The sequence below is a fragment of the Atractosteus spatula genome, chromosome 6, assembly GCF_055471065.1.
Source record: "Atractosteus spatula isolate fAtrSpa1 chromosome 6, fAtrSpa1.hap1, whole genome shotgun sequence".
In the NCBI taxonomy this organism is placed as follows: domain Eukaryota; kingdom Metazoa; phylum Chordata; class Actinopteri; order Semionotiformes; family Lepisosteidae; genus Atractosteus; species Atractosteus spatula.
In genome coordinates, this window is record NC_142711.1 from 54,120,523 (window position 1) to 54,137,374 (window position 16,852).

Here is a 16,852-nt window from a genome sequence, read left to right on the forward strand (position 1 = left end):
TGAAACTGCACATAATAGCTTACTTCTTTACTGAACTGTACATAATAGCAGCCAAAACACAAGCAATCAAGTTCAAGGGAACTTTTACAGAAATAAGGACAGCATCCAATGCATGTCATTGAAAATGTATGTACAGAATGTGCACTAATCTATTAAAAACTACTCTCTTCCTCAGAGGTGTCGTTCTAATAAGGGCTGAGCAAGCAAACTATACACCTACTAGCGAGGCATTGAAACAAGCTGAAACACACCCTGCTGTGCCTCATTGCTTATTTACGGTTAACTGAAAGGATAACGGTTATTGTACAGACATTATTCGGTGGATTTTTGTTTTCCAGATCTGATGAGGATTAGATAAGCTACGTTCCATATACTGTACCTGCTTTTTCGTTGCAAAATGCTAACAAGAAGTGACACTCAATTTCCTCCATTCTAAGCTGACATTTAACCGATTTCCATCTATTCTCAGAAAACCGCTTATTCCTGCTAAGGGCCGCAGCCACTTGGAGACGGTCCCGGAAGGTCAGGGCGGGATGCCAGGCACGTAAAAGTACCTTTATACAAATTCTACTGAAAGGAGGAAATGTTTGTCCAATGTGCTCCATAATGAATCCGTGGTTGTTGGGGCTACCAAGCTTTTGATAAAGACAAGGCATTAAAAGGGAAAACATCTCCTGAACTGCAGAACGAGAATTTGTTGCGTGTCGTAATAAATCACTTGTCCCATCTTTTAGTTTAGTTAAAGATGCTACGCTCTGTTGCTCTTGATGGGACTTTAGTTACATAAGCAGACTCAATACCACAGACTGTCACCCACAATTACTTTACAGGGTCCGGAAGTGCATTTGTGGATGGTGTTTGGAATTGCGTCGGGGTGTTTTGCTAATGGGTTTGTTTAGATTATTGCAGATCCATCCACCGATTTTCAGTCCACTTTCGTCCCGATGAGGGTCGCGGCAGCTGCAAGTCGAATAGGGAGGACCAGGCGTCACAAGTATCAGCTCCTTCCGGAGGACTTTTTAAGTGTCCCTAGCTCAGCCAAGAGATACTGTATAATCCCTCCAGTGTGTCCTGGTCGACCTAGAGGTCTTGACTAGTGGGACCAGCGTACTAAGTAGAGTACCGATACCCTCCTGTATAGTATGCAGAGCAATGTGGTCTGGAGTCTCTGTTCCTTCTCTTGAATAAACCGACATAATGACATGACTGGTTTGTACATTAATGTTTTTGTTTGGGGGGGGAGGGGAGGGGTAGATCGAATTATTTAATGTGAGGAGCAACCCCCTCATCCAAAAAAAAAACAACACATTCAGTACTCGAAAGCTTGTGTCGTGTGCAATAAACAATTAAGTCTATCCCAGTATTAGAGAGGTTTGTACACAAAATTATTTTGGGTTTAACTGCGCAGTTCAGGGCAAACATCGGCTGCTCATATCATCGAAGACATACGGTACGCCAGGAGCTCGGGGAGCTGACAGGAAGAGGCGAGGGCGGGATATTTCACTCGCCTGAAAATGAAACTGAAGTGACTTGAGAGGGCTTAGTTTTCCGCTGGTGGTCCGATGCATCATGTCGCATGATTTTAGCTCGGCTGAGTCTGGTGCGCAGGTAGGGCGAGATGATGATTTTACACTGTAAAATCAAAGTGCTAAGGCTGGCTGTAAAAATAAATTAAACCGGAACTTATGTAAAAATAAGGCTACACGTTTGTTGATCTGGGTATACTTGAGCATTATGTTGTGCTTTTGGTGTGACTTTATAAGAATTTAAGAAGCATATTTCTTTATATCTGTGCTATATAATTTAAAGATACATCTCGACTCTCTGACCATGCCTTCAAGCAGATCAAGGGGCTGTACTGATTAGTGCATCTGGCCTTTTTTCTCTATTCCTTCACGGAATGAAAATTAATTACAGTTTTTGATTTTTTTTTTCCAGTTGGTATGAGACTGAATCCTCCGATTCTTCCATTGGGAGAGTCTCCTCTTTTTGTTAAGGGGGCATATTTTCATAAAATTGTTACAACATGTTTGAAAGAATCTCGTACCCTGTACGGTGGTATTTTATTTTAATAGCTTAATATTTTATCATTGTTAATATTCCTAACTGTGGTTACGATAACTACGGAATAGCTTTTGACACATTTGCTGTTAGGCTTACAAAATTCTGTACCATTGGATATTTTGGGGAAATGTTTGGGAAAATTGTGTATGTGCATATCTTCTATTTTTCTGACACTTTGTCTTAATGATACATACAGTATTACAAAACACCATTTATTAATTACAATTAAACAATTAAAAAGGGGTGGGACAGTGGTTACCATTGCTGCCTCACAGCTTTGGGGCCCTGGGTTCAATTCCTGGTTGTGCTATCTGTGTAGAGTTTGTATGTTCTCCCTGTGTTCATGTGGGTTTCCTCCCACGGTGCAAAGATCTACTGGTAGGTTAATTAGTTTCTAGGGAACTTGACCGTGGTGAGAGTATTTGCGTGCTGGGATCTACGTGTGCCCTGTGACTGGTGTCCCATCCAGAGTGACCCCTGCCTTGCACCCGTTGCTATCTGGGATATGCCCTGGCATCCTCTGACCCTGAATTGGATCAAGTGGATAGAATATGGATGGAAGGAAAATCAGAAATATTTTTTTACAGCACTCTAGACTCACTACATGAAAGATTCGGTCTCAGGATGCCTCTACTTAGAAAGCCGCCCATCCTTTATCAGAAAGATTCTTATTTCTTATTAGGGGTCACGGCACCCCAGAGCCCAGCCCAGAAACAGGCAGCAATGATTGGGATTGTATCCTGGACAGGATGTCAGTCAGTCACAGGGCAAAAACATGGACAGTGACGATTTAGGGGCACCTAGTAACCTAGTTAATGTATTCTTGGAACATGGGTGGAAACCTGAGCACCCTGATGAAACAGAATAGATGTGGGAACATGCAAACTCCACAAAGAAGACACTGTAGCTCACAGCAGTGCTCTCCTCCAAGAGACAGTCCCGCCCCATTACAAATCCACGAGACTGCAAAATTCTAAAACAAACCTCAAAAAAACAGCTGGACCGGAAGTGCGTCTTTAGGATCAGATTTGGCAACAGCTGGATTAAACTATAGGATAAGGATAAGTGAGTGATTTTATGTGTGAGCTGAAATCTACATCGCCTGAGAAGGGAGCAGTGATGTGTAGTGAAACCTGTCTCACAAGGGTTAAGTGCTAAAGATCAGACTGAGGTACTGTACAGAACAATAGTGCAATCATCTGTAGGAGATCAATTAGACAGCTGCTGAAGCTTGAGTGCCACTTCGGCTGTTATTACAGTGGGTTCCTTGCAGGCTGAAGCAGTAAACACAGAGCGCATTGGAGGAGTCCGAGCGAGTTCTGCAAAACGAAACAAACAAAGAGATGTTTCACACGATTTGCTGCTGTGCTGTGACTGTTCCATCAAGCCTGTTAAAATAGATTTTCCCCCCTATGAAAAGCACAATGGTGCTGTATTTTTATGCATAACAGATGTGCACAGCTTAGAATAGCCAAATCCAAATTGTTGTGTGTTGTGCAGTGTTTTGGCCTTTTGTATTACTCTTTGTCAATTTAGATTTCTTAATTTTTAAAAATGAAAGATTTGAATTGGTGCACAACAAAACAGAGTTAAGAAATGCCCTGAGTACATCATTAAATTTCAATCTGTAAGTCGTAGGAAACATGCTCACAGATTGACAGGACAAGTTTGCACCAGTGCAAAATGTGTTCTGCCCTTTCAGGCCCCCAGTAGCATCCAGTGGAAAGTATGTTTTGAGTGACAAAATAAGTAGGCTATTTTATTTGTCCTGTCCTCACCGGCAGCTGCGTTCAGAAAATTGGACGCAAATTTGGCTTCGGAGTGAAAATCACCCTGATTGTGATTGAAAGCCATTATTTTGAATTTGATAGCTTTTAATAGCTACAGTAACAAGGTCATTTCCTCACATCTGCACTCAGAAACAAAATTTGCTTCTCATGCGTTAGTTACTTGACCTATTCTAGATGCAGACTAGCAGTGCCTAGACTTAAGGGTCCATCCTTTTAGCCACATGAGGGAAACATCCCATGTAATAAACATAGTCTCAATCATTTCCTGACTTTCTGTTCTGTATGTGTCATGTACAGCACCCACTCACTGTTTGTTTCACTTTGTTGATAGTTCTCAAAGTGACAGACCTAATTAAGGCATGTGGATATTTTAGAGCTATGGGCTGTCAACTTGAAACTCGCAGTGATGGTTTTCCTCACCTTAGTCTTCACTAAGCCGAGGTGCACAGGCACATAGATGCTAACATGCTGCGTTTTCTCCCCAGCTGTTCGCTCGGCTCGAAGGAAGGAGTTCACTGAAGAACATTGAGCCTCGGATTTTTCCTGAAGAAGGAACTCCTGTCCCAGGTAAAACTAGTTACAGGATACTGTATCTTGACACCAACTTGGGTTTTAGATAAAACCCCCTGGCCATTCTTTGAATGCTTTGTTTGCTTCTGAGTTTTCCTCAGGTGTCTGTTGTATCCTGGATACAGAGCACTTTTAGGATTTTTTTAAAATCTGTTTCGTCTTGAACACACAGGTTGAGTCCTGACATAAAATAATGGGAGTCGGTGTAATGTGAAATTTGTGTAAACATCCTGTGTTTACTGCTCATAAACTAATGGCCATAGCCCAGAAGGTTGAAAAGAAACTGTAGTCTATTCTGTAAGGATCTGAGAGATGTAGATTCAGACAAAGCTCTGTTTAACTGAGTGCAGGAGACTTTGATGTAGTTTGCTTATTTTATAAGCTTTGATCATTTATTTTTTTCTTGTTTGTAATTTGTGTTCTCCAAATTTGTTTTTAGTGTGTAGTCATAAAGGAAAAAAAACAAATTTCTTTTCATATTTAACCTGCGTTTGTACATGGTGTACTGGCTTTTAATCTTAAAAGAGATTTAAAATGCAACTGAAACAATGGGCAGGAAGTAAAGGTATTTTGCAGATATTTTCTTCTCATATTTCTTTTTTTGTATATATTGTTTATACATGGATATAGAATTGCAGGTTTATTTTTTCTGTCTTTTGTACTCATCCATTTTTGGATTTGCCTGGGTGAGGAAGTGTAGGCCGACTCCTCCCACCTACCTACCTTCAAGCCAATCATATTTTAACAAGTCCCAGGCAGCACAGCCCCATACTGGAGGCTCAGTGCTGATTGGAGGAGAGGCACGTCTGTCACTGACAGTATCGTAAACCTGTGAGCACCCAGGAAGCTGTTTATCAAAACTAGTGTTTTTCGTTGAGAGCCGAGAGAGCAGAGAGCTCTAATCGACTGTTTCCTCCTTAATCTTGGCGGTAGTTAACCAATTGTACGCTGTCACCTGGGGAAAAATGTAAACGAAGTGGCTGTTTACGCATGCTTGAGGTCTTTCTCATTTATAAAACAAGTACTTTGGAAAATTGAGATTGGAAGAGAGTAGATAACTAACTTACAATCCAGGCTCTTTCTCCGTGTAGACTTTGAATTGAGTATTGTCCCAATTAAGGTTCTGGCCGCATTCAGACAGAGTGTCTCTTTGACAGGGGACGTGGTCGAGTTCTATGGCACAGAAGGAACGGGGAAGACCGAAACGATATACCATTTGGTGGCCCGCTGCATTCTTCCAGCTGAAAACGGGGGGCTTGAGGTAGAGGTGATGTTCGTGGACACCGATTATCACTTCGACATGCTGCGCTTGGTGAGTATTTTGGAGCACCGGCTGCCCCAGAGCCCAGAGGAGACCATCCGGACGTGCCTGCGCCGACTGTTTGTGGTTCACTGTACTAGCACCGTCCATCTGCTCTTGACGCTGCACTACGTGGAGAACATGTTTTGCAACCGTCCTGCCCTCTGCCTGCTCGTAATTGACAGCATCTCTGCTTTCTATTGGATAGACAGGGGCAACGGAGGGGAAAGCATCACCCAGCAGGAGTCCAATCTTAGGAAGTGCACCGCTTTTTTGGAGAAGCTTCTTAGAGATTACCGCATTGTCTTGTTTGCCAGCACCCAGGCGATCATGAGAAGCTATTCTGCCGAGCCCTCCAGGGCAGCGGAGGCCTCCTCGTCTTGGAGGCGCTGTCCTGCGGCGGAGGGGGATTACAGCAAACCCTACCTTTGTAAAGCTTGGCAGCGGCTCGTCACGCACCAGCTGGCGTTTTCCAAAACGGACGCCCGGAAGGACTCGCAGGCGGTCTTCTCCGTCGCTTCCTCCAGCGCAAGGACCAAAAGCACAAGCAGGTGCTTTTTCTGTGTCACAGAAGGGGGCGTCCAGTTTTTCTGATTTCACGCCTTTTCTCCCGTTTTTCCTTGCGGTGGAGGGTGGGGGTATGGGGGTTTGGGTACCGAACTGATGTCATAACGTTGAAAGGAAGTTTCTGTGGGATGTTGCCTCTTTGTTTTGGTTTGGGACTGTTGAGGCCTTTTCACTGTATCTCAAAAAGCAGGAGTACTGATGAAGAGAGCACACTGTGAAGTGGTTTTATAAAGACTTTTTTTTCATAAAATCCTTACCCATAGGACATTCGTATGCTTCCAAAGTACTGCTTGAAAGTTCCCTGGCTGCAGAACATATAGCTAACATAGAAAAACATCACAATTAATGCTAACATATATTTTTTTCAGATAGTTTCTCAGTGTGTTCTGTGAACTGATAAAATTAAAGGTGATGCTGTTTTTAGAGCATCAGAACAAAAAACCCTTTCGGAAAATGCACTTTTATTTATTGTCTTTCTTGTCAAGCAATCCACAGCTCTTGCTGTGCAGGGTGAGCTAGCTGTGCGCTGGCAGCTGGTGTCATCATCGTCGCCACAGTATTTTACTTTGACTCTGCCTACAGCCCCGCACTTACCAACTGCCTCATATCTGGTAGTATCTTCAGCCTCATCACTGTTCAAAGATTCAAGCTCTGACACATTTCCAGCAGCCAGAGGTCCAGGCGGTCTAAAGCAGTGTACCTTTGTATGTGACGTTTTTTGTAAATTGTAACTGTTCATAATTAATTTAAAATTGGTAACATGTTTTAGGAGCGTTAACAGATACATCCAAGTTACGGTTGTACTACCTCTCTTGAGACCCACAGTCCATTGTAATGGACAACATTTAGAAAAAAAATCCTTTTTACAATTCTAGTTTAAAATTGTAACCCGGATAGACAAATGTAAGTATTACATATTGTGTTTATTGCATTATGTTTTGGTTTAACTTAATAAATACATTTAAAAGTAAAACTAAAATAAAGCAAGGAACTAAAATGTCCCTTACTTGGGCACAAGGAGCACTGTCTTGCCATGCTGACAGTGAAGGTGATATATTATTTTCAAAACTTGAGAGTTATGTCTTTACCTGATTCTAATTGGTGTGTTAGATCACTGTATCCACCAATTAGAAGTCAGTGATGCAGTGAGCTGTGAAATAAGAAAAAAAAACTACTCTAACATGTGATGTCCATCATAGTGGTTGCCAGGTCTGAATGGGTTGTAAGCCATTCAGTTCCTAACTAGTTCCTAAACTTCATTTTTGCTTGCAGTCTTTCTTTAACAGTTTGTAATGTACAGGGTTTTCGGATCCACTGCCTCTTGTGCAAATAGCTTCTGGTTGTCTTTGCCATTTCCTATTTTTTGTCAACAATATTACAAGGATACCGACAATACTGTACAACCAAACAACATATTCAGTGCCTGTGCAACATATTATACTCTAAATGGATGACTTTTTTTCGATTGTTCATTCTGTTCTCCATTATTCTCTCTAAGTAATAACAAAACTTACAGGTATTCAGATTACAAATGTACATAAGAGACGTCCCAAGGGAGCTGTAGTACAGTATATGCATGATGTCCATATTGTATATATAGCTTGGGTTATTAAAGGTATATTTTGTTATTCCGTGTCACTATTTCTGTTGCAGTGTTTCAGATGTGTCTTAGCTCTATTTTACTTTGTTTCAGGTTTTACTTGGCAATTCTGCATCATCTGTGCTCTTTAATACAAATTTCTGGATTTATGAGTATATGGAATGCATGACCAGACAGGGTCATTTATCACAGACAGTTGAGTCTGAAATGAACAAGCCTTTGGGGATTCTAATCTCCCAAGACTGTCTCGGCTAACTGTGGCCTAAACTGACCCCTTATTTGCCCTAGGGGTTCTCCAGTGTGAATATACTGTGAATCAGAAATCTTTATTTTTCTGGCTGCAGTAAATATTTTGAGTGCTAATAGAAAATACATGACAGGATTGAATGTAATGTTATCCTCCCACATGTAGAATTCGATCTTTGAGAATAGAGCTGAGCAGTAGGTCTAAGACAGAATGCGGAGCTGAACGTATGAGTTAAGTGGTGATTTTCATTGATCTGAGGACTGAAAGGAAAATTTATCAAGATCTATGATCATGATTTCTTCCAATTTATGCATCAAAAATTGGCGCATCCTCTTTGTGATAACACATTTCCATCTATCAGAATTAAGAAGGTGTTTAAAGAGCAATTTAACGTGTCAGATTTAGGTTTATTATACAGTATACTGTATATTAAGCATCAAAATAAAATGAACACTATGTGTGTATAATTAAAAATGAAGCATATTTTGGACATTAATGAAATATTCTAATGTCATTTTGATTAATTGGTTAATTGGATTAATCATTCATGACTGTGATTCACTTGAGAGACTTTATTGCATAAGCACTAAATCACCTCATTAGTGACAGTTGATTAGGCACAGGTGATTTCACCTACTAAATGTCAAGCCTGTATAAATAATGAAAAACACAGAAACTCACTTAACAAGACATATACCTAGACATATGTCTAGATATAGCCTTTTTGCCATTGGTATATTGGAGGCGAGAGTACATCAGTGCTGATTTAGTCTCTGACTGTCTGGGCTGTTCACCATCAGCAGTTTCTAACCTAGCAAGACATTACAGCCAAACACAGTCTGTTACTGACAGGCCACGATGTGGAACACTACTAGTCACGGCGCCTCTCGAAGATTTACATACAGTATCATCTGATCTGGACAGGAGTATCGAGTCACTGTAGAACTCCACTTGTAGTGACTGATGGCAGCCCGGGCTGCGCAGCATCAATTAAATACATTTATCAAGTCTTGGGACTGCACTTGACAATATTCCAGCAAGCCCATGCTTGTCCTCGCGTGATAATGGCTTTCTTGGGCGATGAGAGTTGCAGTGTGGAGGCCCTATTGGCTAGTCGAGAAGCTCTTTGAACGTTTGTAAAAATCGATCATTCAATCAATCGATATGTTTTATTCTTTTCAATCAAGAGCATTCTTGAGGCTCTTAACATAAATTATCTAAAAATACAGAATTCATAAAATACAGTAAAACCACCTGGGAGTAGTGTAGGGCTCAGAGACCAGTGGAGATCACACCTGGAGGACATGTTTGGGACAGAATCCCACAAAGCCACATCTGCAGCCTGGTACAGATTGTTGTGTACAGTAGAACACGATAGATCACCTCTGTTGGTGGCAAATGGTAGCCAACATAATGAATTTACCTGTGTTATATAGTAACATGTAAGTGCACATGCTACAGAGTTGGGCATTTTCCTGATCATAATTTTGTTGAATTTGTTGACGTTACAAGTGTTACGGTTTCTTCTGATGCACATATACGTTGTTAATAACACAATCTTACTCAGAAAGGGGAAGATGCACAACTTGATCCTTTCATTTCTGAAAAATTGACTCTGTAGTAATAGATTTATTAATAGCTTTATCCCATGCTGAAAAGAGAAGAGAGAAAAAAACATCCATTGATTTATGAATAGATTTATAAATATTTCATCAATTTATTTGTAAATAGAATTATTCATTTTCAACTCACCAAAGTAAAAAGGCACAGCAGGGAAAATTAACAGACATTGAAAAGCCATGTACTTTTTCTGTCAGAATTACTGCAGTAGTTTTATGTAATTGTTAATTCAAGATTACTCCTCCACAATTCGTTACTACTGTACTAGCTGTCTCACAAATTTTAAAATTCTGTGTTCATGCACAGTTTTTGCACATTTTAAAGCTGAGATATGAGTTATCTGCAAAAGTGCATCTCCACCTGAAATCATTTACAGTGCTTACAGCATCAAGCTCCATCTCTGCCCGATCTCCAAATGTGAAACCCCTGCTTCTTGAAATACAGTACAACAGCCTCAGTGCTTTTAAACCAGTGATAACAGAAAGCTAAGAAAGGCTTGACTTGCACTGCAGTTTTGTGTTATGTGCTTAGATATAATCTTACACACAGGAACGCACAGGAACAAGAACACAGGTATTTGGGGATTTCAAAACTAGTAATTTAGTTTTATCTAATTTAATTTGTTTCATGGAAACATTTCTTGTGTACTGCATTTATTCGGCCTCCTGCCTCTCAACTCCCCAAATGTGACTTTGTACATCTGGTGACCAATTCAGTCATTTTAATGTGGTTAGAAATTCCTGACCGCACACTAATGGATGTTTTATCATTTATGTACACCCTGTTTTCCTCAGTCTGGACCTTCATTATGATATTTTTTTTAAACCAAAGCCAGTTTTAAGCCTTTGTGCTGTGCCACCAGTGAAAAGATAGCGATGTGCACTACAATACTCTGGCGAATCGCTTTTGAATCTAAACCTCAGTGAGTCCTACCTCTGTTTCTTCTCCTGCAGGTTTTTTTTAAAAAAAAAACCCCACCCCAGAGCCTTCGCTCAGCATTAAAGCCCTCAAGGGAAGTTCAGCAGCGCACTTGTGAAGTGATAAAGAGGATTCTACAAGACTTTCACAAAAGTCCTGGGCCCAGGCTTATTAAGCTTTTCCCTCAGGTGCATGAATAAGAGCCCCTGGGCTTTCCAGAAAGAAGCAGCCCCACAAGATTTGCTTCATTTCAGGGACTGACTGCACAAATAAAAAAAAAAAATCTAATTTTATCTCAAAGGGGAGACAACTGTCTGTTCATTGTCTAGACAACTTGATAACAGTTCTACATTCATGAGAGTATTTATTAATATTTTAAAATTCTGCAGTAAAAACCAGCTCACAAATGGTTGTAATAAATGCAGAAGAGCCCTTCCCGAAAGTTTTTGCCTTTAAATCGTTTTTTTTTCCATCCTGGAAATCGTTTTCAAACCCAGAAAAAAACGACAACAAAAAAAAAATGAACAACTTCCCTTCACTGATTCGTACTTCTAGCAAGACGTTCTCAGCTCGGGTTCTGAGGCCCAAATATCTGAGTGGCTGATTTGTCTGACCGTTTCCAGGTGAGCCCCAGAATGAGTCTCACCGAACTTGAGGCTCAGCATTGTGCGTGCTGAAAAGAAAATTGGAAAAAAAATAGGCCATTTGGCAGTCTTTACTGTTATATTTTTTTGACGAAGCCACTTTCACTCTTTCTAATTATCTTTGACTTTTCACACCAACAGGCTACATCCTGTAATAATGCCTTTTTGTTAAACTATAAATCACCCTGTAATTATGGCTGTGAAAGTGTCTTGTAAAAAGGAAGCTTTTGCTGGCGAGCAGCTGTACAGTAAATAAGAGTAACTGCTATTTTTCCAGCAGAGCCTTCTTTTGTTACAACAGTTCCTAGGTGAAAGGAGCTGATATTTTTTAAGCATGCTTTACGGAATAATTAAGCTTTGACTGGATTGTTATAATTGAGATTTCTCTGTAGGGGAACCACAATTCACAGCAGCTGTTAACACTCCCACTCCTTTGTACATGCGGCACGTACTCCCGAAAGCCACACAGCATAGCGAGAGCCAATTTGATTTCCAGACTGGAATTTTATGATTTCTGCTAAATGTTTATGGTAGTCTAAATTAATTGGTGGGTGCAGGTGCTCCTGTACACGCTAATATAGGGGGAGAATGTCCCATAGTGTTATGGCTGAACTGTACAAAGAACACTGAAGTCAAAAGGCTTGATAAAAGACTGACGTATTAGGCCTCTTGATATACAAATTAAGCATTATAGGTAGTGTAATTAAATGTAGCTATATAACAGTATATTGTTTATATGTGTGACATTTTGGCCGTGTTACTGTTAGTGGCTGGTAGCTTTGAGAAGTCATAAGATTGTTCATCTGCTGTATCATTGTGATTGCATTTCTTGCACTTAACTCCCACATCCTGTTCTCGAAGGGTGTTCATTTAAATACATATTGTAACGACTATTAGGACAAAACGATTTCCTTGATTGCATGATTTAATCATGGAGAGAGAATTATTGATAGAAACCACTAATCACCCAGGGCTCGGTGGAAGAATGATGAACAAGCAGCTTTTGTTTCTCCTGAAAGGTTCTGAGAGCACCACACTAAGCATCCTAGAAGTGTAGTGAGACTAATTTTTGAAAAATAAAGGTAAGCAAGTATAATGGTGATCCTACTAAGACTTGAGACAGCAAGCAAAACAGGAAAAATGCATCTTAGCTTAATGGAAACCTTAGACTGATAGCCAGCTTAATTCGTTTAGCAGAACCTGGAACATTAGTACTTACTGTACGGGAACAGTAACACAGTGAGAATCAATTTGTGTAGGCCAAAGTGATTGTGAGAATATATACAAAGCTAAGTATGCAGAATTGTAAATAGACTAGAGTGAAAAGTTTATACTCTATGGTCAAATGAGTTACAATAGGATACAAAGTGGGTCAAAGTGCAAACAGAAAAAAATACAGGGAAACATTTTCTTATACTGTACCTGCTGTTAAGCATAGTGTGGCTTTACTTGAACTCCTCAGGTTCTGGGAACAGAGAAACTTAATTGCTACCAATTGCCAAGATACAGTACATGACTGACTAGATGCTACCCAACACCTGGAAACTTGTCAAATGGGGTTTTGACATTCCAGAACACACTTTAGTCATCGAGAGAATTTCTAAAGAGGACAAAGTGTCCGTGGGACTGGCTGTTAGAATCATCCGAGATGTGAAGAAAAATGAAATGTAATGGATGGATCAAGAGGAAGCGATCAGCAAGGAATCCCACATATCTGAGAGTACTTAACCCTGCTCGCAAGAATTATGTAAAAATAACAGGACAGCTGCCAATAAAGCTGCCAATAATAAGGTAATGTAAGAGCTACTGTAAGCTTAATATCACTTTTCTAAGTGGTTTATTTTAAAATATCCTGTAATGTTTTATTATTGTATTTAAGTTTTCGGTTCTTGTTTTTGAATGTGATTCTAGTCTGTTCTGCTAAGGTTCGCTTTAGTTTCTGCTAGAGAGCAAACAGATTTGACTCTGGCAGGAGCTGCTGTGCTAGAACATGCCCTTTTGCTGGCTGCGGTTCTGTCCTTTACTATGAATAATTGGTATTGTGCTTTTGATTAAAAATAAAAAAACTCCCACCTCTCAAAAATAATAGGATTCTAGCTAGGCCTTAAAGAAATCCAGTCTTTAGATGGGATCATTGCAGTATTTATCACCGTTCCTGACATGACTGGGAATGAAATTTCTAGGCAGACAATTAACAGCACATAGCACTATAGCATAGCATAATATTTTATAATGTGCCCTCTTGAAGACTGAGATGCAGCTGGGTGAATTCATTTTTTGTTTGCTGTAGGTCTACCTATATAATCCTGTTATGTAAATGATTGTGTGAGGAGTTCAGAGATGGATGTCTGTTGTGCTCCAGAACCCTGCAGTCTGGATGAATAGTTTGTTTTAAGACAGGAGCTCTTCTCCTCCTTAAAGAGACTGGATTCCCAAAGGATGTCATCATCCACAAAACCTGGCAAACTCTTGAAGCAGCTCCAGAGATGAAATGCTTGGATGAAAGGATGATCTGGAGTGGGGGACTGGTCAGTGGCATGGATAAAGAGGACCGTGGCTCGGAACCAGGGGTGCATTTTAAATTTTATGATACAGCAATGCTTAAAGTTGCTTGGATTTGCTTATCGCAGCGTTTCTCGATGCTCTTAATTTCCTTATGCTGCTGATTGTTTTGCGAGTCTGTTCCTTCATTCTTTTCTTTCACAACAGAGAGAAATTGCTCAAATGTTGCCCAGCGTCTCACTGATACAGGGACAGCTGTCATTATCAGCTAGTTCTTCCAGCAGGTACCGACTGCAGGGAGCAAAACCCAAGGATATGCTTCTGACATGTTCCCTCACACGCATCACCCCATACACAGCGTATACTTTCACCTTACAGGGTTCCAGTTGACACACCTCTGTTTCCCCAAGCTTTACTTCTGGAGAGATCAAACCATCTATTTATCTTTCACCTTTCACAGTCTAGATGATCATTTTTTGCTAATTTATGTACTGACATTTAGCAGTGAGCATGAGTTTCAGACAAGTTTTTTTCATGGCTGATTACCGCTGTGCCACAGTCCAGTTATTTTGGTGATGCAGTAATGAGCTTGCCTGCGGTGCCAGTAATCTGTTTTGTTTCCCGTCACATTTTGAAACCATCAGTTATTTTTATGTGTAACCCTATTCAGTAGGGTTGTGGGAGATGGCTACCAAGCCATGTTGTTGAAGCCGATGCCCCATTTTCTTCCAAGAAAAAAACTGGATTGATGGTTCCTTGGATCAATTCGCTACTAATCAGCTACCAATCAGGCAAGATGGGCCAAATGGCCTCCTCTCATTTGTTGCACACTGCAGTTTTTATTAAAATGCCTTTAACTAGTGCCACTTCTGTTAAAAAGAGACATCCCCCCACTCTAGGTTCCAGTCTGTCAAGATTTAAAGTGTATTGATGTGTTTGCAAAAACACAGTGATATCTAACTAAGATATCAGCCTGATTTGAATGAATATCTGGCAGTGAAGCTTTTATCAGTCTAGAAGGTTCCAGAAGATAACCAGGAGCCCTGTGATCATGTGATATACTTAAAGAGTCAAGATTTCAGCAGGACAGCAGGAAAAAAGACGGGCGAGCAAGTTACAGCCGACATGCCACCTTCACCACTGCATTCCTCCTTGATGACCTGAAACCTGTCAGGCACTGTTCACTGCCAGGATGTAAACTAAAATTAGGGAGTGAAGCCATATTTTCAGATCGGTATAACTATTTAAGCATCTGTTTTTAATGAGTCAGACAGAGTCTGTTACACTTATTCATTTGGTTTCATTTTAATTAATGACCAAAACTGCCTCCTTTTTAGTGAAGAGGACAGGCTCACAAGTGGAAGACTTCTGTGAAAACAGATCTATTTAGCCTCATAGAGATCTATGTCCACTTTTGGGTGCATTGAGATGGTGAGAGTTAGGGGTCCTAGAGAGTTGGTTGGATATATGTTATTAGACTCCCAGAATTCATTCTTATCGTAAATAATAGTTAATTTTGCATATTTGTCTTTTCCTTTACCGGTTCATTTTTCCATCACTGAATTATTCACAGGATGGTGAGATCAGCATGACCTCGCTCTGCATTACAGGACTAGTGGAGTTTTAAGGTTTTATGACATAGCTGCTTGCTCTCCTGCTTCTGTCAGTTAATACATAACCTATAATGTCTTTACATAATGATGTTAGTTGAATATTATTTAGTATCTTTTTTTTAAAAATTGGAAACCTAGTCATTGATAGAATTGTGAGCAGCAGCATTCCCCTGTCTGTATCTCTTTGTTTACTGGGAGATCTTAGTAATTAATCTACCCATTCAGTACCCCCAAACAGTACTCATCACCTTAACTATCGCCAAGAAAGTTGTTTTCTTGAACTGGAAAACCAGAAATACACTTAATGTCACACAATGGTTAGATCTTCTTATAGAACTTATATCAGTGGAGAAAATGAAAGGCTCTTAAAAATAAAATTACACATTTTAAAGAAATTCTGTCCTGTCGTGTATTTTGTAACGCACGGCCGACATACAGGTTGTATGAGCCGGTTGCGGTGTGGTGATGGCTCCGCCCTCTACTCCCCTGCACATAACAGGGATGTTGGCCGGCTGGGCTGACAAGGGCCTTCTTTAGCTCAGCAGGCAAAGTCCCTGTTGACCCGGGTTGGATCCCGAGGCAGGGGACGAACTGTGGCAGGAGCAGTGAGGGCAGAAATCCCAAGAACCCAAATTCGCTACAGTTTTATCCCATCTGTCTGTCCGTTCAGTTTTCTTCTCCTATTCTTGATGAATTTGTATAGTCAAAATAAGTTGTAATGAGATTTCTTGACCGTTTCACCATTGGATCAATTGGATGGGATAGCAAAGCTATCCTTTTTGAAACAAAAAGAAATTTTGCCGAGGGGTTTGAGTCTGACCTGGGCAGTTTCCCCATGGGAGAATTCTATAAAAACCAGTTCAGGGGTGACGACCTTGAGGGTGGATATGAGGAGAGTCTGTTTAGAGCCCTGCTGAATGGCTCTGGGATCCAGAACAGTGATGCTCAGTATGAAGGGAGGGTTTCATGGGGACCAGTAGGCAGGATACAGAACCACTTTAGCAGAAGCAGAGGTCCAGCATCCATTTCCTTCTCACATGTGACAAAAAGAATCTGATGTGCACGGGTGCCAATATTTTTGGCCACGACTGTACCTTTAAATCTGGCCCTACACGTCAGGTGAAACTGAGCAAATGTATTGTTCAATCACTGGCTTTAGTGGTGGGCCTGGAATATTTGAATACTTCCAAGTATCCCACAGCTACAAAGTAGATGGCATCAGATGAGTCCATGTGTTGTTTGTGTTTGCATCACTCCCTGTGAGAAATGGAACGTATTCATGGAACATGTTTTTGATGTCAACTTGAATAAAAGCGGTCGAGATGAATTGCAGCACAATCATTTTTTGGAAGCTACACTTTCTCACGACATTTCTGTCAGCTTCCTTTTTTGCTCACCTTTCACCTAAGCAACACAA

At 40.5% G+C, this 16,852-nt stretch overlaps 1 protein-coding gene across 1 annotated transcript; it reads left to right on the top strand.

Moving 5' to 3' along the window:
- The first annotated feature begins 1,536 nt into the window (after window positions 1–1,536).
- On the top strand, window positions 1,537–7,913 carry xrcc2 (X-ray repair complementing 2). The gene is made up of 3 exons (XM_088919390.1): window positions 1,537–1,608; window positions 4,340–4,421; window positions 5,582–7,913. Exons 1-3 carry the CDS (start codon window positions 1,570–1,572, stop codon window positions 6,316–6,318), a joined length of 858 nt encoding a protein of 285 aa, XP_088775516.1. The 5' UTR covers window positions 1,537–1,569; the 3' UTR covers window positions 6,319–7,913.
- Window positions 7,914–16,852: the final 8,939 nt, after the last annotated feature.